Below are 25,541 nucleotides of genomic sequence, written 5' to 3'. Positions count from 1 at the left end.
GAACACATCTGGTGTGTGTCCCGTTTGCCTCCAGATGATTAAACCTGATTACTTTAAAGCTGTTAGCGGGACAGTACTGCAGCTGGTAGAGTCTAAGCTACTCCTGATGGAAACTGCATCACAATAAAAATACAAACAAAACAAAAAAATCCATATTTGATTCAAAACCAAAAGGAAAATCTGACATTTAAAATTAAATAAATCAAAAAATAGTTGCTATTAAAGCTAAATTCATTTATTTGATCAATAAATGTAAAACATATTGTTGGGTTATTTATTCAGCCAATTATAAAAGGGACTAAATCATATTAATATACTGATGTAATAACCCTAAAGCAACCATTAATAAAAGTAATTCGGAGAAGTTATTTTTTTAACTGTGATTTTAATGATTGTGTTATTTATATATTGCCTCCTCAAGTACAGAGCGATCTGCAGGTGAAAATGTTGCTCTATTCCTCAGTTAATTAAGAGGCCAATTAAACTGCTAATCTATTGAAATTATGCTCATTAATTACAAATCACTGTACTGCTTATTCTATTTAAATTATGAAATAATTTTCATCATGTTTGTAAATGGAAACATTTTTCAAGCCGTTTGGAAAATGAAATATTGACTAATAATAATAATAATAATAATAATAATAATAATAATAATAATAATAATAATAATAAATATTATTATTATTATTATTAACTGGGCATTTGTGGTTCGTATAGGCATCCTTCATTTATCAGATATGCAGAGTGGTCCACTGTGGGGACTCCTTGTGACAAGGGAGCAGCTGAAAACATGCCAACACTCCCGATTTTTCCGGGAGAATCCCGAATTTCAGTCCCCCCGTCAAATAGAAGTGTGAGATGGTCGAAAATTTACGCCAGCGTCCGGTTATATTTTAGACAGCAGACGGTGACGTAATTCTGAAGGCTAGACCGTCCAATTTCACAGTCGCTTATTTCCGGTCTACCTGGTAAGTATGGCTGAAAATATCTTCTTCAGTGATATTTAAAAAGATTTTTACTCAAAGAGTGTAAAGACATTGATAAAGAATTACATGTTTCAAGTTCAGCCTACATCACCTGTGAAGTGCATAACTTGGAAAAAGCCAGATCAAACCAGACAACAATCAACCACTTAATCGATAAGTTTAGCAAGGTGGCAAGAGTGGATCAATAACTAATGACTAAACAATATAAGGAGGCCATTATGAAGTCATTCTGTGATTAAAATCATGAAAATTACAATCAGATCAAATACAATGCTAATAGCATAAGTCATCCATAAAAAACATAAAAATGTATTTTTTTATTTTTAAAAACAATAAAAATACAGCGACAATATTACCCAGAGAGGTGGAGATGTTTTGAATTCAGTTAGGTTAACACACATAAGCACCACATTTAGTTTATTTATATGAGATTAAATTGAGTAACTAGGATATATACTTTGAGCGAACTACAACTATGTTGCTGTTTTTCACATATTTTTAAAAGATACAGTACCGCACTATGTCTGCTCAGTCATGCTGCTCATGCACGAATTTCTAAGTGCTCCTAGTGGGAGTTGCAGCCTGCACAACACAACGCCCACTAGGAGCATTCATGCCTGCATAAACTACCTTTTGCCTTTAAGTCCCATTTCTATGACTCATTTAAATCCTCTTCTAACTCTGTTGATGCCTCAGAGGTGTAAAATTGTCTCTGTGCCTGTCGAGTTAGTCCTTAAAGATTTTTAATACCAAAACAATGTTTTGAGCTGTTGCAACCTGATAATAACTTTGGTCCTGCTTTTTCTAGAATTTGTGCATACTGGATTATTTATAGTTTATAAAACATTTGTTTGCAATTTTTACATCTGCAAAATCAAAGGCCAGCTGAGGTTAATATATTTAAATCTTATTAGAGATGCTGCCATTCAACTGAGCATCTTATCTTAATGTAACAGTTTAACTGTTAAAATACTGCATTTGATGCCTTGTAAATGTGCATGTCATCATTTTTGGTATTAGGGTCATTAAAAAAAAAGTTCAAAAAATGTCAACATCTGGTTCCATTTCCAGGAGGAATGTGTGTAATCCATAAGCTTCTACACTCCAGTCTTCTGTTTTATCCAGCTGCGGTATTTGGTAACCCGAGTGTAGACGCCGGGTGCATATATGCGAGCGCAGCCTTTGCCCCAGCTCGTCACACCTGCCAGGAAAAAACGCCCGCGGGAGTTGGCGACAGACAGGGGCCCGCCGGAGTCACCCTGAGAGAGAGCAGAACATTACAATCAACTATTGCTGTGAAATATCTGCGACTGAGCTGCGTCCCAAGAAGCATCACATTACAAACAATTTTGAAATCCACTGTATTCTTAATATTCTGTTTTTTGATATTGTCAATGTGTTTATAGAAAATGCTACTGTATTTAATCAGTGCTGAAGCAACAGTCACCCCAATGCACTTTATACTGTATTATTCAACAGATCCTACATTATTATAATAGTCAGCTTTAGCTTTTGGGTGCTACTACAGGTGCCTTTGACGGTGCAAAACGTTTCGTCGACATTGTTGTGTTTGTTGGGTAGAAAACTTACAGTACAGCACTTCAGAGTCACACTGCTAGCGATTGAAGACTTATGTATATTTGACCAGCTGAACGCATTCTGTACTGTACAGGAGACACGGCACGAGATTGATTGACAGTGGCCTACGGCCAATCAGGACACACAACACAATGCGCTGTAAAAAAAAAAAAAATCAGCGAAACAGCGAGGCCACGTAAGGTGAACCGCGTTATGGTGAGGGACCACTGTACTGAAAACCAACCAGTTGTATCTGTTGTAAAATGTGCCAGGACTATGTGATGTAATATGAATAAGAAACACTAGAGGTCACTGTTTAATCAGTTCATTCCCTTTATACATGTCATGTCCCTGATACTGTGACACAGAAGCTCACATGAAGAAAGGATTCAAGAAAGCATAGCTATCGTTTAACAATGAACACATCTGGTCTGTTTCCTGTTTTTCTCCAGATGATTCAACCTGCGAGCAGAACAGTACTGCAGCTGGTAGTGTCTATAATAAGCTACTGCTGATGTAAACTGCATCACAATTAAAAAACAAAAAACTTAAAATTAAATAAATAAATAACAATAGTTGCCGTTAAGGCTAAATTCATTTATTATGTTTCATATACATACATTGGTTGCTTCTACTGTGTAAGTTTCCCTTAAGTTGCAACGTCTGGTGCCGAAAACCTTTATACCATTTATTAGTAATTACCTTTGCAGACTGGTCTTAAAAATAATCAGAAGTTATTGTGAGCTGCATAACTCACCCAGTGGGTTTTTTTTAAGGTTTAAAGTTTTAGGCATGGCCCCCTTAACAGCACAGGCAGCATAGGCTCTACATCATCAAATTGACTCATCTGTGATCATATAGCTGTGTGGTACCACACTCCCAATACATTTCACTTCTGCTATATTATTTTTAACCTGTTTAGCATAGCATGTAGCTATGTGGAGCCTTATGGACTTAGCTTGCTAACCAAGCTAGCACTACCTACTCTCTTCATGCACTTCCTACACTCTTCCAGACATGGTCACTTTTGGCTCCAGAAAATCACATATTATAGAGCTATGAAGCTAACACTGAGGCTGATGAGTAGCTCACAAACCAGTAGGTGGCAGTGAAGTGGCTGTATGCATCTTTTATATACAGTCTATAGGTTCCTCTTTGAACTAAGCACCCTTGTTTAGTAAATTCATCAAACAAATGCAGCTGTAAAAACCAAAACAGCAGCAAAGTACTTCACCTTTCCTCTCACTATTACGAGTGTGTGTGAATTATCTGTACCTTACAGGTGTCCACGCCTCCTGAAAGGACTCCAGCACACAGCATGTTACCTGTGACCCTGTAATTCAGTAGAATATTACACAGCCAGCTGTTGATGATCTTAACTTCCGCCTTCTGGAGGATGGCCGTCGCGGCACCTGACAGACAACAAAGTCGTGTTCTATAAAGCTTGTTGATGAATGACAAAGCAATTCACTACTGTTTGATCCTGTTTATGCTGTTTTAAAGGCAGCACATAAATCCTAATTTCAAAGTGGGGTTTATAATCAATCGTAGCTTCTAACAAGTTGCTAAAACCTTGAACTCATTTGGTTACCCTCTATTCTTTACTCAAGTCAAGAAAACCTTGCTTCCAGTGGTACACACTTTTGAGTAAGAAATACAGGCTAGGCAAACACATTTATAGGCAGCTGTAAAACAAATATGATGTCAACACAAGCTCAAGTTGTGGATTATAGCTAGAATAATTACTCTTCTGACCCTGTCTGTTGCTAGGTCATGTTTTTTAGCATGCTGTATTGCTCCTGAGGTGGATTCCTCAAGTGATAGATGACAAGCCTTCCCACCTTGACGGATTTTCCATCGTTTTCCACTTGAGGATCTGATGCACCTTACGGTATTGTAGGCCTGTATCACCCACATGTTCACACACAGTTGGTTATACATAAGACCACTGACTGACATTTTCTCAGTTGCATTTTTGGACTATAGGCTACCCCTTGGACAAGTTTTATTTGGGACTGTCAATAATAAGAAAATATTCTCCACATTTGAAAGGTGTGTGAGATCTTCCTTTGAATGGACACTGAATTTGAGAAATCTGTTTTCTATAACAGTTTAGGATTCAGGTTACCAGGGTGCACCCAACATTGAGAACTGAGAGCTAAGACTTGGCCAAGTCTTTATATTAGTAGTTTTATGTGCTTTTACTTTTATTTGTTTATTTTTCATTTCTTTCTTTAGTGAAGGTTACAAATCATCTTCTTATGGCCTCTGACAGTGGACTCATCTCTGTGCTTGTCCTGCTAGACCTCAGTGCAGCGTTCGATACTGTCGACCATAATATCCTATTAGAGCGATTAGAACATACTGTAGGTATTACAGGTACTGCGCTGCAGTGGTTTGTATCATATCTATCTAATAGACTCCAATTTTTGCATGTAAATGGAGAGTCCTCTTCACACACTGAGGTTAATTATGGAGTTCCACAGGGTTCAGTGCTAGGACCAATTCTGTTTACAAGCTTCCCTTTGGTAATATCAGAAGACATAGCATACATTTTCACTGCTATGCAGATGACACCCAGCTCTATCTATCCAATGAGTTAAACTGCAGGAATGTCCTAAAAACATAAAGACCTGCATGGCCGCTAACTTTCTGCTTCTTAATTCAGATCAAACTGAGGTTATTGTACTCGGTCCTGAAAATCTTAGAAATATTGTATCTAACCAGATTCTTACTCTGGATGGCATTACCTTGGCCTCCAGTAACACTGTGAGGAACCGTGGAGTCATTTTTGACCAGGACATGTCCTTCAATGCACATATTAAACAAATATGTAAGACTGCTTTCTTCCATTTGTGCAACATCTCTAAAGTTAGAAATATCCTGTCTCAGAGTGACGCTGAAAAACTAGTTCATGCATTTATTACTTCCAGGCTGGACGACTGTAATTCATTATTATCAGGAAGTCCTAAAAACTCCCTGAAAAGCCTTCAGCTAATCCAAAATGCTGCAGCAAGAGTCCTGACAGGGACTAGAAAGAGAGAGCAGATTTCTCCTGTATTGGCTTCCCTTCACTGGCTTCCTGTTAAATCCAGAATTCAAAATCCTGCTCCTCACATACAAGGTCTTAAATAATCAGGCCCTGTCTTATCTTAATGACCTTGTAGTACCATATCACCCTATTAGAGCACTTTGCTCTTGCTCTGCAGGCCTACTTGTTGTTCCTAGAGTATTTAAAAGTAGAATGGGAGGCAGAGCCTTCAGTTTTCAGGCCCCTCTTCTGTGGAACCAGCTTCCAGTTTGGATTCGGGAGACAGACACTATCTCTACTTTTAAGATTAGGCTTCAAACTTCCTTTTTGCTAAAGCATATAGTTAGGGCTGGCCCAGGTGACCCTGAATCCTCCCTTAGTTATGCTGCAATAGACGTAGGCTGCTGGGGGATTCCCATGATGCATTGAGTTTTTCCTTTCCAGTCACCTTTCTCACTCACTATGTGTTAACAGACCTCTTTGCTGAATCACACTTGTTATTAATCTCTGTCTCTCTTCCACAGCATGTCTTTATCCTGTCTTCCTTCTCTCACCCCAACTGTTGCAGCAGATGGCCCCGCCCCTCCCTGAGCCTGGTTCTGCTGGAGGTTTCTTCCTGTTAAAAGGGAGTTTTTCCTTCCCACTGTCGCCAAAGTGCTTGCTTATAGGGGGTCATATGATTGTTGTGTTTTTTTCTCTACCTATGAAGCGCCTTGAGGAGACTTTTATTTTGATTTGGTGCTATGTAAATCAAATTGAATTTAATTTTTTCCACACTTGTGTAAAGTGCCTTATCCCTGTGGTTGTCAAAACTTATGGTTCGCTAAAGGCAGCTGGTTCTTTTCAGTCACATTCCTGTCTCTGTCTCTCTTAAACACACCCCTGTGCTCCTATAGTTGAACCTATTGGCCCATTAATATAATCTATTCAGTAATTCCCCTTACTGTGTTACATTGTCATCACCTTCCAGTGTAGAAAGATATTAACTTTGACACAGTGTTTCAGTACTTCTTTATTCTCATCTCACCTCCCTGCAGGGTAGTCCCCCAGCCGGTGATCCAAGCCTCTTGGCCTGATGGGAAGAAGTAGGTGGAGGAAGGCAGGCAGATGGGTCTGATGTGCTGGGTTAGGCTGACTCTGGTGTCCAGCTCCATCAGCGCGATGTCACTGTCTTCAGTGTATCTGTTGTAGTACCTGTGAGTGATGATCTGCTTCACACCCCTCTTTACTGTCCACTCATTGGTCTGGTTCTGCACTTGCAATCCCAGGAAAGCCTCCCATTTGTGAGCCTGAGACAGCCTGCACCATGAAAACAGTCAGGGATGTAAACAAATGCTTTAATTGCAATTGTAATGTAATTACACTTCAAATGAAGATGGTTCAAAAATATTAAACAAGGATTAATGCTGAGAAAAGACATGCAGTATTTAATAATGACGCAGTAAACTATCTTTTGCCTTCATTAGGTCACATTTGTTTGATTTAAATTCTCTTGTAATTTTGTTGATGTCTCTACTTTCTAAAATTGTCACTGTAACTAACTGACTAAATTCTTAGTTTTTAACACCAAAACAATGTTTGGAGCTGTTGCAGCTTCATAGTAAACTGACATAAAGCTTGCTTTCAAAAAAAAAAAAAGATTTTTAGACACAAAGAATTTTTTGAAGCATGAATAATAATAACCACTGCAGCCAAAAAGAGAGCCTGACGAGCCCAGTTGTAAGTAAGCTTTTAAGACTCGACTGTACACCGTGTTCGTGTTTTCCTCTGAAACAATAAGCTCCGTTGGAGCAGCCTTTCAACACCTCTCTCTGTCTCTTGCTAGCAAACTTGAACCAGACAGTAAAGCTAGTTTTCGGCTACGAGCCCGACACGAACCCGAAGTATTAGCCAGAGGTCCCTTTACTACGGTTCAGAGCCGCAGACGTGGCCGAGGTAACAAAAGAGTACAAACAAAAAGAAAACTATTTTCACTAGCTGTCAAAAATGAATGTGTACACTTATGTCTGCATTTTTATTTTGTTAAATACAAACAAATATAGTAGAAGTGCTGACATGTGTCTGGCCAGAAAGAGAGGACCAAATTATTTATTTGGTAGTTTAATGAAAGGCTTCAGTTGCAGTTTTGTTTTGTTATACAATATTTGAAATTGCGCCCTGAAATCAAACAAACACTACATTTTAGGAAATATTTGTGAGTCTTTTCTTGTTTGTTTGTACTACTTGAACACTGAAGTGGCCCTCCAATGTGATGATGGTGCCAGCAGTGGCCCGCGGCTGATTTTAGTTTGAAACCCCTGCTTTAAAGGAATTTGAATCCTTGTGCCGAGGGAGGGGCCTTCCATATCCTGTGGAGTGGGAGGGGTACAGACTGGAGGAGCATCCCCAGGCTGCCACCTTGTATAAAGTGATGCCTACAGACTTCCATTGTGAGCATGTGCGGCTTCCAGGAGGTTCCCATTAAGGGTAGAAGAAGAAGGGGTGGGGAGGTGGGGTGCACTGCTATGGTCCCGCCTTCTCTCCAAGCATCTTGCCACACTCTGCCTCTTTCTCTGTTGTTGTTTGTTTTGGTGTCTGTATTCATGCGAGTACTCTGCCTGGGTTCCCGCCCTGCACACCTGAGGAACATCACCCACCTAGTGCTGACGAGTTGTTGCTGCGACCTCTTTGCTGGATCGTTGACCTACCTCGTTAGTGACTTTCCCAGTGTCTCATCCCTGGTGTATAGTGAGAGAGTGTTCCTACGTCTGAGAGAGAGCTTTTATTGTGAACTGGATGTGTGAGCCTTCCCTCTATGTCCCCGGAGCCTTTGGATAACAATCCCCTGTGTCTGTGCTTTTTGGATTAAGTGACTGTAAAATAAATCCTTTGAAGTTTTAAGAAAGAAGCAAGTCCCATGTCTCGAGTCCTGCCAGCTCCATTGGATGCGACAAAAAGTTTTACATTTACAACAAGAAAGAGCAGGTGAGGTGGCTACTAGTTTTCAGTTCAATTCAACTGTGACACATTTGTAAAACCAAACCACAACAACAGTTGCTTCAGAGCACCACGTTGTGAGGTAAAGACCCAATAATAATCAAGAAAAAATCCCAAACAGTAAGACAACTCAATATCATTTGGTGACAATGGTAAGGAAAAACTCCATTTTAATAGGAAGAAACCTCGGGCAGAAAAAGGCTCGGGGAGGGGCGGGGCCACTTTTAAATACTCTAGGAAAAAGGAGTAAGCCTGCAGTCTGTGAATGAAGTGCTCTATTGCAGTGATATGATACTATGGGCATTAGATGGGGTCTCATTATTCAAGGTCTTTTATGTAATGAGAAAGATTTTAAATTTAATTCTGGATTTAACAAGGATCCAATGAGTGAGAAACATGCTCTCTCTTTTCTACTCCTTGTCAGTACTTTCGTTGCTGCACTTTGGATCAACTGAAGTTTTTTCAAAGTGGGACATTTATGTCCAGCACATCCCACAGATGCTAGATCGTTAATCCCCCACTGTTCCTTCCTTGGACCATTATAGGTATGTGGCGAGTTTCCTGCTGCAGGCGCAATGGACGCACCTGCGTGGCATCTACAAACCACTCCCCGCCACAAGGTACATAGTGACCACTGCAGACTGGGAACTACAGGAGAGACAGTTTTGGAGATGCTCTGACGCAGTCACCTAGCCATCACAATTTGGCCCTTGACAAATTTGCTCAAATCCTTACACTTTACAACATTTGCAGCAATATTTATCACTTAAAATAGAGCTCCTACTTGTAAACTGTAGTGTCTTGGACGCAGTGGGCAGCAGTCAGCAGCCAGCGGTCACTCAGCACAGAGGCTCCACACATGTGTCCTAGCCCCTTGAAGTGGAGGCTCACCTGCCAGGGCCACTCGCCCACATTAGCTCCCCGACCCCCCACAATACGAGTGCTACTGTACAAACTCGTACCGCAATCTGAAAGCAAACACAGATCTTAATACACTAGAAAAATCACACTGCAACCATCTGTGGGTGAGTGTGTGGTAAACGTACCACAGTTAGCCTCGTCAGAGCCGTCCTCACAGTCCTGCACTCCATCACACTCTGGGTTCAGTTTACTGATGCAGAGTCCATTACTGCAGTGGAAGGTGAACGCTGAGCACACCACTGAAGCTAAATGAAAGGAGACACACATGACATTAGTCTCTAAGAAAATTCTAATACAAAGGCATCTTTTAGGTCAAAATATCAATTAAAATGTTTTTTTCATGAAATCTAATCTTAATTTTTAGTATCTCCAAATCATTTATATTAGCTTAAAGTTTTGTCATTCTTCACATTCATCAGGCCAGTGTTTCCCAACCACTGCTCTGGTGTTCCATCCATCCATTCGCTTATCCTTTTCAGGGTCGCGGGGGGCGCTGGAGCCTATCCCAGCTGTCATAGGGCGAGAGGCAGGGTACACCCTGGACAGGTCGCCAGTCTGTCGCAGGGCCAACACACAGAGACAGACAACCATTCGCACTCACATTCACAGTCACACCTATGGGCAATTTGGATTAACCAATTAACCTATCCCCACTAAGTGCATGTCTTTGGACAGTGGGAGGAAGCCGGAGTACCTGGAGAGAACCCACACAAACACGGGGAGAACATGCAAACTCCACACAGAAAGACCCCGGCCTGATGGTGGAATTGAACTTAGGACCTTCTTGCTGTGCGACAACAGTGCTAACCACCGTGCCACCGTGCTGCCCTATAAAATAATTGCACCAGAGCAATTATTTTGCTCTGGTGTTATTTATTTAAAATTATTTAATTTTAATTAACTGGTGCAAAAAATACAATTTAATGATTACAGCAAATACTAAAATCATTGTTGGGCATCTGTGCTTTCAATGCAGTGACTGGTAGAGTAATTACTCTTTCATGTCAGTAGGTGGCAGTGGGTAGCGAAAAGTGAGCTTGCTAAGTTAAGACAATAGAATTAGTGATGCATGTGGTACGTGGCAGTTGGAAGACATACAACAAAGCTGAATAAATATTTGAAAGGAAAAATTGTAGACTCCAAACTGGGGCCTGGACAACATTCTAGTCCAGAAGAGCCGAGTATGAGTGGTGGTCAAAAGAAAGCAAAAATCGGTGGGCTCGAGGCAGTACAGCGAAAGTTATCTTTTGTTTGGATTTACTTTCACTGGAGATCCAACTGCACCAATTCTATTATGTTTGTGTGGGGAAAAGCTCTCAAACAGTGCCATGGTCCTAAGCAAGGTTAAACACCATCTGCACACAAAGCATCCCTCACTTCAAAACAAGGACGCAGACTATGTTGTTTGCCTGCGTGAACATGCTGAGAAACAGGTAACTTTAATGAGAAAAAACACAAAGGTGTCTGAAAGAGCTCTCAAGGCTCTCAGATAGCACTTGTGTTATGAGAGATCTCAGATAACACAATTGCCAGACTTTCTAAAAACTAAAAACAGAGTGCGATTAAGAGCTGTTGAGGAAGAGCTTCATGTTTGCCGTTCTTCAATTCCTGCCAGAGTGTCATCTTTGTGTTCTGCTAAACAGGCCCAGGTTTCACACTCAGTGTAAAAAGATCAAGAGACTAACTTGCCATTATGTGTACTGTATTAGGCTAGAATGTGTCATTTTGGTTTGGTTGGTGGTGAGCCGTGGGATATTTTTAATCTATAAAATGTGCCGTGACTCAAAAAAGGTTGAAAAACACTGCATCAGACACCCGTCTTTTCCACGACAGATGCAGATCCTATTTTTGCATCAATATTGCCCATTCACCAACAAAACTTTTCACTTTTCAAAAACTATTTGAAAAGTGTTTTTTTCTATCAGACCTTTGACCCAAAGCTCCTTTGAAAAAGCCAATTTCATTACAATGCCACAGCTTAGGCTGCTCTCATTTCCAGAAAGCTCTGAGTACATATGGAAGTTAATAAATCACAACAAAAATTTCTGGCACAACTTCACATGCTTCCAAGGTGCATGGAGAGGATGAAAAAAAATCACAATGCGGGGACTCCAGCAACACTTAAAGGGAAGAGGAACAAATTTATTGACTGACCAACACGTTTTGGCTTTTAAGACAGGTGGAGATTATGTGTGTTCCCCCCATCAATAGAATAGAATAGAATAGAATAGAATAGAATTCAACTTTATTGTCATTGCACATGTCACCAGTACAAGGCAACGAAATGCAGTTTGCATCCATCCATATTAGCCATAATATAGATATATTACAAAATATATATTAGCAATAATATAGGTATATAGATATATTACAGAAATGGGACTGTTATGGGTTTGTTACAATGTACACGGTATGAAGGTATGTTATGAATATGCTATAACTATAAGTATGTACAGGCTGTAGTTGGTATACAAGCTATGTACAGGCTATGAACAGGATATAAATATGAAACTATACATACATATGAAATATAAAGCTATACAGAAATATGCAAGTTATAAACAGTTATAAACAGTTGTAGAATTATAAGGATCTAGTCCAGTATTTACTTGGGCGTGACTTAACCAATTAACCAATACCAACCTGTTATATGTCAGCTGGTTTATCTATGAAGATGTGATTGGTTAATTTAATTTTTTTTTCAGTTTCCTGCCTTTTATTTAAGCAAACTTCTACTATGTGTTACTTTGACCCTGATGAAGGCCACAAGCCAAAACGTGTTGGACAGTCAAAAAAGTTGTTCCTCTTCCCTTTAAGTGTTGCTGGAGTCCCTGCATTGCATACATGTGGAAGTTACAGTGAAACCAGTCATTTCTTGCACTAAATATTAGGGGCTAACTTTAACTCTTTTTAAACGTTAGACAAAGAGATGTTTGATGGACTTACTGCAGTTGATTTCATCGCTGTTGTCCCCACAATCGTCCCAGCTATCACATTGAGAAGTATTGCTGACGCACCTGTTATTGTTGCACTGGAATTTTCCTGGACAAGCTGATAAGACAAACACAAAATCAGTTCATCTATTTACCTGATTCAGAAAATATGTTAGTCTTACAAGACATGTAGATCAAGTCGATCAAGTAAATCAAGTTTTTGTTTTCCTCTCTCATGCTGACCTCCCATAAGGAGCCCAGTATGAGTAGATGTCTCTTTTTGCCCTCCTCCACTTGCTCATTGTATTGTACATTTCAATCTTTTTTTCCAAATTACCACCTGTCTCTGACCTGTCTTCCCACGTCATGTCTTTGCTATGTATGTATGGTCACGGGCAGAGATGGGCAGTAACGCCTTACTTGTAACAGTGACAGTGACGTAAGCGAGTGCGACGTTCGTGACAACAGCTGTGTGCAGATCAACAATGGATCATATATCGAGTGTGGGAGAGAGTGTGAGCGTGCAGCGTTTAAAGCGTGGAAGTACTGACCTTACTTTGAGTTTGATTCCATAAAACGTGACAAAAACATTAGTGTCCGCTGTGTGTGGGAAGAAAACTTCTTTTTACAGCGAAAAAAACCCCTAAACTTCCGAGCAAGCACCGAGTAGCTACGACGTAATGGGAAACTCACAGAGAAACTCGCGGATTCTTCCACACCTGCACCAGGGTAAACCTCCGCCTACCCCACTCCTGCTTTACAGGTGAAAATAGAGCAACAGGACCGCTGAGTCTTTGGTTTTATTTATTTTCTGCTGTGTTTTACTTGCATGTAAATCGTGTTTTTAAAAAGTAACTAAGTAATTAATTAATTTTGAAAATAAGTAATCAGTAAAGTAACGGGATTACCTTTTTGGGGAAGTAATCAGTAATTAGTTACTGATTACTTTTTTCAAGTAACTTGACCAACACTGGTCACGGGTCTGTGCGTGTGTGTGTGTGTGTGGGATCCAATTTTGATGCAGGTGTAAACATTGCATGTAACAAATAAAAGGCTTGATTGATTAAACTTTACAAAAAGACAAGTTTGATGAACTCACTGCAGTTGATTTCATCACTGTTGTCACCACATTCGTCCCAGCCATTACAGTGAGAAGTATTGCTGACGCACTTGTTGTTGTTGCACTGGAACATTCCTGTACAAGCTGAAAAGTCAAACAAAAATCAGTTTATCCATTTATCTGGTTCAGAAAATGCGTTAGTCTTTCGTGTAATCACTTATTTAAAAAAGAAAAAAAATCATCTTAGTGATCGTTTGGGTTGAAGTCGTTACTCATCAGTGAAACCCTGGTTTATACATAGAATGAGTTAAGCTAAGTGTTGATTATGTTGTTTGTTGCTTTTGATGGTGACCACTATACTTTACATATATATTTATCTCAGTAAGTACAAATAATGGATTGCAATTATATAGCGCTTTTCGGGGCCCTCAAAGCGCTTTACAATTGCACTATTCATTCACACACTGGTGGAGGCAGCTACAGTTGTAGCCACAGCTGCCCTGGGGCAGACTGACAGAAGCGAGGCTGCCATACTGCGCCATCGGCCCCTCTGGCCAACACCAGTAGGTGGTAGGTGAAGTGTCTTACCCAAGGACACAATGACTGAGACTGTCCGAGCCGGGGCTCGAACCAGCAACCTTCCGGTTACAAGACGAACTGCCAACTCTTGAGCGACGATCGCCCAAAGCAGAATAGTTTCAATTTCTGCTGGTCTTGATACAGTTTTCTTTATCTGTGTTGTCACCATAGAGATCCAACCCATGACACAGGCATTATTTTGGTTTATATGGACTTTTTTTTATATTGTATCTTAGAAGTATCCCACCCTAAGCTGACACTCCAAAAGATGGGATAGTAAAGAACGGACTTAGATAGACTGAGTGTGACTGCCAGTTCTTCTTAAACAATTTCTAGTTGAGATTTAGTCCACATTTGCTGCTAAACCTTCCTTTTAGACTTCACAAAAGGAGAAGTTTGATGGACTCACTGCAGTTGATTTCATCACTGTTGTCCCCACAATTGTCCCAGCCGTCACATTGAGAAGTCTTGCTGACGCACCTGCTATTGCTGCACTGGAACATTCCTGTACAATCTAAAAAGACAAAAAAAAATCAGTTTATCTATTTACCTGGTTCAGAAAATCTGTTACTTTTTCCATGTAAACATTCATTTTAAAAAGAAAAAAAAATCATCTTAGCGATCACTTGGGTTGAAGTCAGTACTCATCAGTGAAATCCTGCTTGAGATGTGGAACAAGTCAAAACTTAAACTTAGTAGTCATTATGTTGTTTTTTGCTTTTGACAGTGACCGTTATACTGTAGATGCACATTTATCTCAGTAAAAAACAAATCCACATTTGGTGCTAAACCTTCTTTAACTCTTTTTAGACTTTAGACAATGAGAAGTTTGATGGACTCACTGCAGTTGATTTCATCGCTGTTGTCACCACAATTGTCCCAGCCGTCACATTGAAAACTCTTGCTGACGCACTTGTTATTGCTGCACTGGAATCTTCCTGGACAAGCTGATAAGACAAAAAAAAATCAGTTAATCTATTTACCTGGTTTCTACCTACTTTAGAAATTGCTGCAGTCCTTCAGTCAAACTTTTTTTTTTAAAGACAAAAATATCTTAGCAATCAGTTGGGTTGAAGTCCACAATGAAATGCTGGGTGACACCTAAGAGGAGTTTGAGTTAAACTTAGTGGTCAGCATGTTGCTTGTTGATTTTGTTGAAGATCATTATATAGCATTACAGCACAAGGTGAGCAGACTGGACATTTAACTGTAGAGATATTGCGCAAATGCAAGAAGGTTACAACTCATCCTCTTATGGCCTCTGAGAATGGACTCATCTCTGTGCTTGTCCTTCTAGACCTCAGATCAGTGTTAGATACAAATGAATATCTGCTTTTCTCTGGTCTACGGAGCTTGGAAAGAAAAGCATCTGGATTTCTTTAAGTTTCCTTATAGACTCTGCTAAATACCTTCAAAAAATTACTGTCTGTACTTTTCACATTTCACATATGTGGCATACAGGCGATCGTGGCTCAAGAGTTGGCAGCTCGTCTTGTGATTGGAAGGTTGCCAGTTCGAGCCCCGGCTCGGACAGTCTCAGTCGTTGTGTCCTTGGGTAAGACACTTCACCTACCGCCTACTGGTGATGGCCAGAGGGGCCGATGGTGCGATATGGCAGCCTGGCTTCTGTCAGTCTGCCCCAGGGCAGCTGTGGCTACAACTGTAGCTGCCTCCACCAGTGTGTGAATGAATAGTGCAATTGTAAAGCGCTATATAAATGGAACCCGTTGTTATATGCATTTTCGTCACATATTCCCAGTGAAAATATTTGTTTTTAAAAAGAAAACAAACAAAACAATACAAATTGTATCTGAATTTACTTTGTTTAGCCAAAGGAATCTGGGAGTAGCTTGCTTCAAAACCAGGGAAGTTTTCCTTCTCATTTGTGACCAGCGTCAGTAACATGACATTTCCAGAAGAGAAGAAGGACAATGACTTTTGAGGATTCCCACACTGTCTGAGAAAAGAACACAGAGACAGAAAGGTTAACCTTTAAAGAGGAACTTTACAGAAGCCTGAAAAGCCTGTTTTATTTCTGATAACACACAGCAGAGATACCACAGTCCTGGGGCAGGATGCATAAAGGATGTGTGTGAACAAAATTCCTCTTCTTGAACATACACTGGAATTTATAGTAAAAGACTGGTGTTTTAAAAATACACAGCTATCCCATATAGTTTAGACAAGGTTTATACATGGTTTTGTTATGTTTTTTTATAATTGTCTTTTTACGTAAGTTAAACAGGAATTAAAGAAGTTTGCATTTAATTTCCAAACACATCTACTTCATTGTGAATGTTATAATTCCATCAATTAAAAAATTTGTGCATGTTTCATGCATCTGGCCTGCATGGTACATCTGTGCATCCCTATAATAAGGTGAAACATCAAACACACAGAGGTCACCAAACGCAAGACCTTCAGTTAAGATGGACATACATAAATCTTTAAATGTCTTATTTAGCCGGAAAAGGGTGGAGTGCCCACTCCGGGTCGGGGATGAGTTCCTGCCCCAAGTGGAGGAGTTCAAGTATCTCGGGGTCTTGTTCGCGAGTGATGGGAGAAGGGAGCCGGAGATCGACAGACGGATTGGGGCTGCAGCTGCAGTAATGCGGACGCTGCACCGGTCCGTCGTGGTGAAGAGGGAGCTGAGTGTAAAAGCGAAGCTCTCAATTTACCGGTCGATCTACGTCCCTACCCTCACCTATGGCCACGAGCTGTGGGTAGTGACCGAAAGAACGAGATCGCGGATACAAGCGGCAGAAATGAGCTTCCTCCGAAGGGTGGCTGGCCTCTCCCTTAGAGATAGGGTGAGAAGTTCGGCCATCCTGGAGGGGCTCAGAGTAGAGCAGCTGCTGCTCCACATCGAAAGGAGCCAGCTGAGGTGGTTCGGGCATCTGACAAGGATGCCTCCTGGGCGCCTCCTTGGTGAGGTGTTCCAGGCATGTCCCACCGGGAGGAGGCCCCGGGGCAGACCCAGGACACGCTGGAGAGATTATATCTCTCGGCTGGCCTGGGAACGCCTTGGTATTCCCCCGGATAAGCTGGAGGAGGTGGCTGGGGAGAGGGAGGTCTGGGCCTCTTTGCTTAGGCTGCTGCCCCCGCGACCCGGCCCCGGACAAAGCGGATGAAGATGGATGGATGGATGTCTTATTTTTTCTGACCTAAAAACCCAAACATTCAGTCTACTCAGGCAACAAACAGAAACTTTGAGATAACTGACAGTTTAAATTCTGGGAGAGGGATTATTTGTCTCACTCTGTCAGAGCACGTTTCTCTATGGGAGCCAGCGAATCATAGGCTTTGATGAAGTCGCGCTGACAGTCGTCCTCCAAGATCAGAGTGTGAAAGTCGAGCCTAACTCGGTGGCCGGGTTCCGCCCGAAGCCTCCACTGGAAGTTGGCATTTGGAGGATAAGGATAGTCTGGAAACCCCGGAGAATGCACAATTCCACGATTCCTGACATGGATGTTGAAGAACTTCCTCTCTAAAAATATGTTAACAAAGTAACATTGCATCATTGTTACTGTGCAACAGGATATGAAGGTCTTATGCTTTGTAACGTATTCACCTAAATAAATAGACTCTTTTACATTTTGAGGCAACTTAAATCTGTTTTAAATTATTTTAAGAAAATTTAAGCTTTACATTTAGAAATGCTTGAAGAAAACCCAGTACTCACTAGTTAATTTGGACCTGGTCAAGCGTGGATCTATAACTGTAAACACAAAGATAAATGTATTAGTAAATCACATAGATAATAAACTTTGCAGTCCTAAACACCTCTCTGCTTCTTCTCTCCTCCTGTTAAAATTGTGGCCATTTGAAAAAATAAATAACTTGTAACCATTTTACAGATGTAACATTATCTACAGCTAATTTCACTACCATTGGTAATTATTTAGAGTCTTTTTATTCAATTGATCTTTCTGAGTTAACTTCAGTAATTACTTCCTCCAATACCCATTCCTACAAGACTGCTCAGGGAAGTCCTACCATTAATTAATGTTAATGAAAAGTTTCAGGTTTCAGAGCTCATCACAGCACAGAAACAGCTTTAGTGAAGGTTACAAATCATCCTCTTATGGCCTCTGACAGTGGACTCATCTGTGTGGTTGTGCTAGACCTCAGTGAAGCATTCAATACTGTTAACCATAAAATATTATTACCGTGATTAGAACATGCTGTAGGTATTACAGGTACTGTGCTGCAGTGGTTTGAATCATATCTATCTAATAGACTCCAGTTTGTGCATGTAAATGGAGAGTCCTCTTCACACACTGAGGTTAATGAAGCGCCTTGAGGCGACTTATGTTGTGATTTGGCGCTATATAAATTAAATTGAATTGAATTGAATTAATTATGGAGTTCCACAAGGTTCAGTGCTAGGACCAATTCTGTTTACATTATACATGCTTCCCTTAGGCAGCATCATTAGAAGACATAGCATACATTTACACTGCTATGCAGATGACACCCAGCTCTGTCTGTCCATGAAGCCAGATAACACACACCAATGAGTTAAACTGCAGGAATGTCTTAAAGACATAAAGACCTGGATGGCCGCTAACTTTCTGCTTCTTAATTCAGATCAAACTGAGGTTATTGTACTCGGCCCTGAAAAGCTTAGAAATATGGTATCTAACCAGATTCTTACTCTGGATGCTATTACTTTGGCCTCCAGTAGCACTGTGAGGAACCTTTTTTGACCAGGACATGTCCTTCAATGTGCATATCAAAAAATATCTAAGCCTCCTTTATTTGCACAATATCTCTATTATTAATTCATTAAATCTCAAAGTGACACTGAAAAACTAGTTCATGCATTTATTATTTCTAGGCCAGATGATTTCATCTTATAATCAGAAAGTCCTAAAAACTCCCTGAAAAGCCTTCAGCTAATCCAAAATGCTGCAGCAAGAGTCCTGACAGGGACTAGAAAGAGAGAGCAGATTTCTCCTATATTAGCTCCTTGTTAAATCTAGAATAAAATTGAAAATCCTCTCTTAAATAATCAGGCCCCATCTTATCTTAATGACCTTGTAGTACCATATCACCCTATTAGAGCACTTCGCTCTCGCTCTGCAGGCCTACTTGTTGTTCCTAGAGTATTTAAAAGTAGAATGGGAGGCAGATGACATTGACTGTGACAGAAGTTATAAGTGTAAGTAGTAAAATCACAGTCTAATGTGGATGGAAAGATGGCGCTGTCTAGTCCATGTGACACTGCGAGTATTTCACCTGCTAATATACTGCATACAACCTTCTTGACTCTCACAACCATGCAAGGGGTGAGAACTTTCCACCTCACCCCATTAAGTTAATACAGTGTCCTCGCTGAGTGCTCTTGTCTGAGGCTCCACTAAACACAATTAACTTCAAGGCACACATACTGCCTAAGTGCTGTAAGTGCAAAACAAACATTGCAGTTTACTGAGTATATAGCATGCTTCATGCAAAGTGTACACAGTCTCCTTTTTTTTTCCACGTAGTTGCTTGCGTCAAACTTTACATCTATCAAATTTAGTAGTTTTACTAATTTACTAGGAGGCATTAGTAGGCCATTATTCTTCTTGCAAGAAAGCGAATTTTGCTTCCCAGCTCATCGTCATCAAAATATATGGACTGCATATGCTGAATGTAGCTTCCCTGGTGTATTTTCACTTGTCAGATCTGAGCACGCTGTGAGAAGTAACTCACTTTTGCATTCAAACATGCAGTGCCAAACAGTTTAATAGCCAAAACAACATTGAACAGCACTATCTTGCACACAAGACTGTATTGTTGTTCAAGGTCTATGGATGTAGGTTGCCGTGCTTACATTGAGACTCTCCTTATCAAAAGATACCAATGATGCTTGTAAGTATAATACTTATGATTCATATTTATGAAGCATTACAAGCACAACAATTATCGTGTTTGATCATTTTTTCTCTTAACAATTGCATTCTTTCTTACTCAGTTTTGGATTTCTCAATGATTTCACATTATCTCAATTATGGCAAATTTATTGAAAAGATGTAGGATCCATCCATCCATCTTCTTCCGCTTATCCGGGAATGGGTTGTGGAGGCAGGAGCCTAAGCAGAGAAGTCCAGACCTCCCTCTCCCCAGCCACCTCCTCCAACTTATCCGGGGGAACACCAAGGCATTCCTAGGCCAGCCGAGAGATATAATCTCTCCAGCGTGTCCTGGGTCTGCCCTGGGGCATCCTTCACGTCGGACATGTTCGGGGCACCTCGCCCAGGAGGCATCCTTGTCAGATGCCTAAACCACCTCAGCTGGCTCCTTTCAATGTGGAGGAGCAGCGGCTCTACTCTGAGCCCCTCCCGGATGGCTGAACTTCTCACCCTATCACCAAGGGAGAGGCCAGCCACCCTTCGAAGGAAGCTCACTTTGTATGATCTTGTTCTTTCAGTCACTAGATGTAGGATTTGTTTGGCAATAAAGTTGGTAACAAACGATGAAAAAACCTGTGGAAAACTGAACTTAATAAATCTGTGAGCTGTCAAACCTTGTGAGATGATGCTGCTGATGTTCAGGGTGTCACTGGGTTTCAGCAGCCCTTGTCCCTGTTGGCTCCATTCACTTTCTGCTGGAGGCTCCAGAGATTCAATGGCTTCATCCACAGTGGTCCGTTCAGGGACGGGGACATCAAACTCTGACTCATAATACACCACAATGCTGTTGTCCCCGCTGTCACCCTCACTGCTCCACAAAACACAGAGAGGATTTATACAGACTTTATTTTTAAAGTGCCCCACTGAACAAGAGAGTTCAGTATTTTAGGTACAAACCAATCCACCATATTAAAACCAATCATACTCTGCAGAATCCCGAATGGAGCTGCAATGCCAAACTTAGCAATGGAAGACACACCTGAGTGACGGGCTGAGGTTGAACACCAACAAGACTGAGTACTTAGAAGCCGGCCCCCAAACCAACCGGAACATCAGCGTTGATGGAAAAGATCTGGCGAAGGTGTCTCACTTCAAGTACCTCGGATCGATGATCAGCAACGATGGCAGCATCCTGCCAGAAGTACAAGCCAGGATTAATGCGGCCTGGATGAAGTGGCGCTAAGTCACTGGTGTTCTGTGTGACCGACGAATCCCCGACTGCCTCAAGTGAAATATCTACAAGAGTGTAGTGCGCCCTGTGGCCCTTGATGGATCCGAATGTTGGCCGGCAACCGCAACGCACGAACAGGCCCTTCCCACAATGGAAATGCGGTTGCTGCGATGGTGCCTGGGCCTGACACGATGGGACCACATCATGAACATCAGCATCCGAAAGCGGCTGGGCATCACACCGATCACAGAGAAGATGCAAGGAGCGCGACTGCAATGGTATGGGCACATGGTCAGAAGTGATAAAAACTCAGTGGCAAGAACAGCACTGCGACTCAGCCCCCAAGGCCGGCGATCAAGGGGCAGACTAAAAAGGTGATGGATGGATAGAATCAAAGATGACGTGAAGAAGATAGGTGCCAACCTGAACGATGCCCTTGATCGTGCTGAATGGAGGCGGCTTTGCAGAAAAGCGGATCCGGCAGAGTGGCAATAATGCTAGGAGGAAGAAGATCAAATCATCTGCAGATTCATAAACTTTTGCATGTATAACCAGCACAGAAACTGGGTGGGGCTACATGGCATAGGTTTCCATGGCCAAGGCACTCCTGTAGCTGCAATGTATTGATGTCTCAATACTTTTGTGTATAATGTATCTACGCATGCCTCTGAGCATTACTGAGCCCCGGGCACACAGCAGTGATTGTCCTTCCTTTGACCTTTTGGTCAGAACGAACTACTGGATATCAGGAGCAAGCAACAGACCAGCTGTTCTGGAAGCGCAGTCATAACCATTACATCTTGATACATGTCAGAGTTGCACTGACTCTAATCCATCTTAGGAAACATTACCTTCAAGAACTGACAGTTCAGCACCCTAACATCTTTAACTAGATAAGCTGATCACAGTGAACAAATGACAAACACACAACACTTAGCAGTCAGCATGACACCATGGCCAACTGACAGGCACAGTCAAGTTCCTGTTTCACAGTACCTGAAGGCCTGGACGGAGTTGCGGTTGAAGTATTTGGCCAGCACTGAGTTTTTGGAGTAAATCAGTTTGAGCTGAAAGAGAAAAAAGTCACACATCATTGCAGTGACTTCCTTTAATTGCCTCAACAAAGACAGAAACACACAACAGAGGAAGCCACAGGTTTGTGATAACATCAAGATTACAATACAGATTCATAGCAAGCAGTCATTTTGATCCAAATCGACAGGATGGCATGGCGCGTTATCTTTATGGAAGCATCAGAAGGTAGGTACACTGTAGTCATAAAGAGACTGTAACAATCCTCAGACAGGCTGTGGTGTTTAAATGATGTCCAGTTGGTACGAAGTGGTCCAAAATGTATCAAGAAAATATCCCCCACATCATTATAGCACCAGCAGCCTGAAGTGTTGACAGAAGGGATGATGGAGTCATGGTTTCCTGTTGTTTTACACCAAATTCTGACCCAAATGTCACAACAGAGACTTAGAACTCAAGACTTTTTGAATTTCTTAGAGTTGATTTTACAGGCCAATTTATGAAACTGTATGCGAATAGAACTTTAGGATTGTTGTAATCTCACAATAAATGCTTTTATAGTGCTTAACAAATTTATTCGGCCACCATCCACCCTAAGGTTTATGCCGCAGTTGCCCCGAATTAGCAGCATCGGTAATTACCCAAATTATTTTTTATGTTTCCCCCATGGTTAGTCAACCAGTATCAGCAGGCTCTGTGACAAAAATTCTATATTTTTTCATCTTAATGCCATTTTTTATGTCATTGAGATGCTAAATTACTGTTATTTACTTTTGTTGGTGTTTTAGTGGTTGAATGTTATGCTTGATTAATTTCTGACTTGTGACAGTGTGCTGCCTCAAATTTGGGTATAAAAATGTCAATTCAGTTGGAAATTCCTCACTGTTGTTCAAAATGGTCAAATATAAAGAACTCACTGAAAAGGAAACCGTCTGCATTAAAGCACTTTGTGATGCTGCTCTTTCTCACTTTTATGACAGGTGTGTATATTTCATACTACTCTTCTTTGTTTCCTGAATAATTCTTTCTTCACAAGATAAAAACTGGAATCATCATAAAGTCCATAACGTGTCATAAAGCATATATGCTGTGAGTCTGTTAGGTCTCACCTGTTGGCTGACTTGAGCGGCCAGCTGAGTAAACTCTGAGCTGCTGGGGTCTTCATGCTCTGGCAGGAATCGCTGGTTGCTGATTCCCATGGAGCCGATGTAAATTCTCTGCACCGTGTCATTGTTGTGTACTAAAGACACACAAAATGTTTAAAATATTTTATACACAACCTGGAATTTTTTCAAAATTTACTCAACTAAATTGAAAAAGTTCATTTTTGAACACTTAGATAAAAAATGTCACAGTTAGCTGTGAAAGCATGTTTTTCAGAAAAGTTACCCGAGTTATACCAAAACCTTCAACTGCAGCAAGTTTCACTTTATATTAACAGGAACTAATACAAAATATTTGTGGGAAAGTAACACACAGACCATAATACAGCACATACACAAATATTAGAATACTTAATATTGAAACACAGCCTCCATCATGACTTGTGATAGTTTGAAGAACTGCAATTATATAGCAAATAGAGAAATGAATGTGTTATCAAAACTGGCTGCAGTGGGGAATTGTTTTGCCATTAGCTTATAGTCAGCAGTAGACTGATTACAGAACGAGCCATCCTTTATTTACAGTTCTCCCATCATCCTGGAAAGAAGGTTCATGTTCTCTGTAACCCCCACAAATGTGGCATTGATAGAAAACCCAGCATGTCCTCTTGACAGTACGATAGGACTGAAATAGATTGTGTAAAAGGTGAATGACATAGAGGTCTCGGATTCATGTCCTACACAGAAGACAAAAATGAATTGCTGGGTCTTAACCTGACTTGACTGCTGTCACTTTTTAGTTATGGGGTCACAAATGCCAGCTCTGCAAAATGAATCTGAAAGGACTGCACACAACAGCAAAGTTCAAATTCTAGTTAGTGTCCTTATTTTATATTTGGCTCCATTTTTATCTATTTACTTATCTTTTAGTTATATATATATATCTGTTCTTAGTAAGTTTGTTCTTATATTCCCTTTTATTGTAGTGTAATTAGTGCCTTCAACCTGCTGAGATATGTGCTACTTTGTTAAAGAGCATTTTATTTAATCATGTCTTAATTTCCCTGTTTCTATTGTAAAGGGCGTTGGTGTACTGTTGGTTTTTTAAATGTGCTATATAAATAAAGTTGTATTGTATTATGTTGTATAAAGGCAGCTTACAGTGAAAGGGCCAGGGCAGCAGTTGACTCATCACAAGCAGAATAGCGACTGCTATCAGCAGGGTGACTCCTATCCACACCTTCATCCTGCAGAGATGAAGTTACGTAAACAGTTACAGTTTATGTAACTGTAGACAGAGAGGGAGACCACTGTTAGAGTTTATCAGTTGTTACAGACTAAAAAATATTCCACTGAAATACAAAAAATGGTATTATGAGGAAGACAATGACACGCAGACACTGCAGAACTGAAGACGGCACACAAGGACTTTATCAGCCACAGAGTGCTGCAAGGATATTTAAAGGAACACATACAAGATTTGGCTATTAAAACATTTAAGCTATGACAAATATGAACTACGAAAGGAAGCCTTTAAAGGGACACTGACCACAACAACAACAAGAAAAAGATATTTGAGGAGTGCCTTGAAATTTTAGATGAAGTAAAGTGTAGCATCAATGATGACAGAATGTTAACAGGTTTTCAAGACTATGCACACATATCTGTCTAACACAGCTATAGGGTCGGGCTGCATGTCTGCATTTCTTTTCAGAACATTTGCAGAGGAACCCACTGCAGCCCAGCACAGATGCATTTAGTTCTTTGTTGACTGAGACACTGTGCTGTGCTTTATAACGCCTGTAGAAGAAATCACAGCACAGGTGGTGCCATCTCCACAACGATGCACTTTGTTCTAAAGTGTCTGCATATGCCACTGACTGTAGTTCTGCCTTTAATATGATTTATATTCATATTGTGCTTAGCAAAAAGGATTAACCTTCAGCTGAACAATTCTTTATTAGGAGGTATCACACCTTTTATGAAAAGGAAGTGAAATGTAATTCAGTTTTATGTGACATCACAAGTAGCACAGTGTCACAGAACGGCTGTGCGCAGGCAGGAAAGGACCCAAACACAGACTTCACGGAGGCGAAATGTAAACTCAAATGGTAAATGGCCTGCATTTGTATAGCGCTTTTCTAGTCCATAGGACCCCAAAGCGCTTTACACTACATTCAGTCATTCACACACAGGCGATAGCAAGCTACATTGTAGCCACAGCTGCCCTGGGGCGCACTGACAGAGGCGAGGCTGCCGGACACAGGC

At 40.8% G+C, this 25,541-nt stretch overlaps 1 protein-coding gene across 1 annotated transcript; it reads right to left on the bottom strand.

The window, feature by feature from the left end:
• Positions 1 to 1,367: 1,367 nt before the first annotated feature.
• Positions 1,368 to 24,519, bottom strand: LOC146645858 (suppressor of tumorigenicity 14 protein homolog). The gene is made up of 16 exons (XM_085392605.1): positions 24,435 to 24,519; positions 23,280 to 23,410; positions 22,135 to 22,205; positions 20,582 to 20,775; positions 17,750 to 17,785; positions 17,326 to 17,554; positions 15,888 to 16,024; positions 14,910 to 15,014; positions 14,477 to 14,581; positions 13,528 to 13,632; positions 12,442 to 12,546; positions 9,621 to 9,740; positions 9,359 to 9,542; positions 6,626 to 6,897; positions 3,843 to 3,979; positions 1,368 to 2,248 (listed from the first exon to the last, which is right to left on the bottom strand). Exons 1-16 carry the CDS (start codon positions 24,517 to 24,519, stop codon positions 2,087 to 2,089), a joined length of 2,178 nt encoding a protein of 725 aa, XP_085248731.1. The 3' UTR covers positions 1,368 to 2,086.
• Between the last annotated feature and the right edge of the window lie 1,022 nt (positions 24,520 to 25,541).

This window comes from Rhamphochromis longiceps, linkage group LG20 (genome assembly GCF_057381845.1).
Source record: "Rhamphochromis longiceps isolate RC_006_pf linkage group LG20, R_longiceps_female_GT1.1, whole genome shotgun sequence".
NCBI lineage: Eukaryota > Metazoa > Chordata > Actinopteri > Cichliformes > Cichlidae > Rhamphochromis > Rhamphochromis longiceps.
The sequence above is the reverse complement of the archived record's forward strand: the minus strand, read 5'-3'. Positions and strand labels throughout refer to the sequence as shown.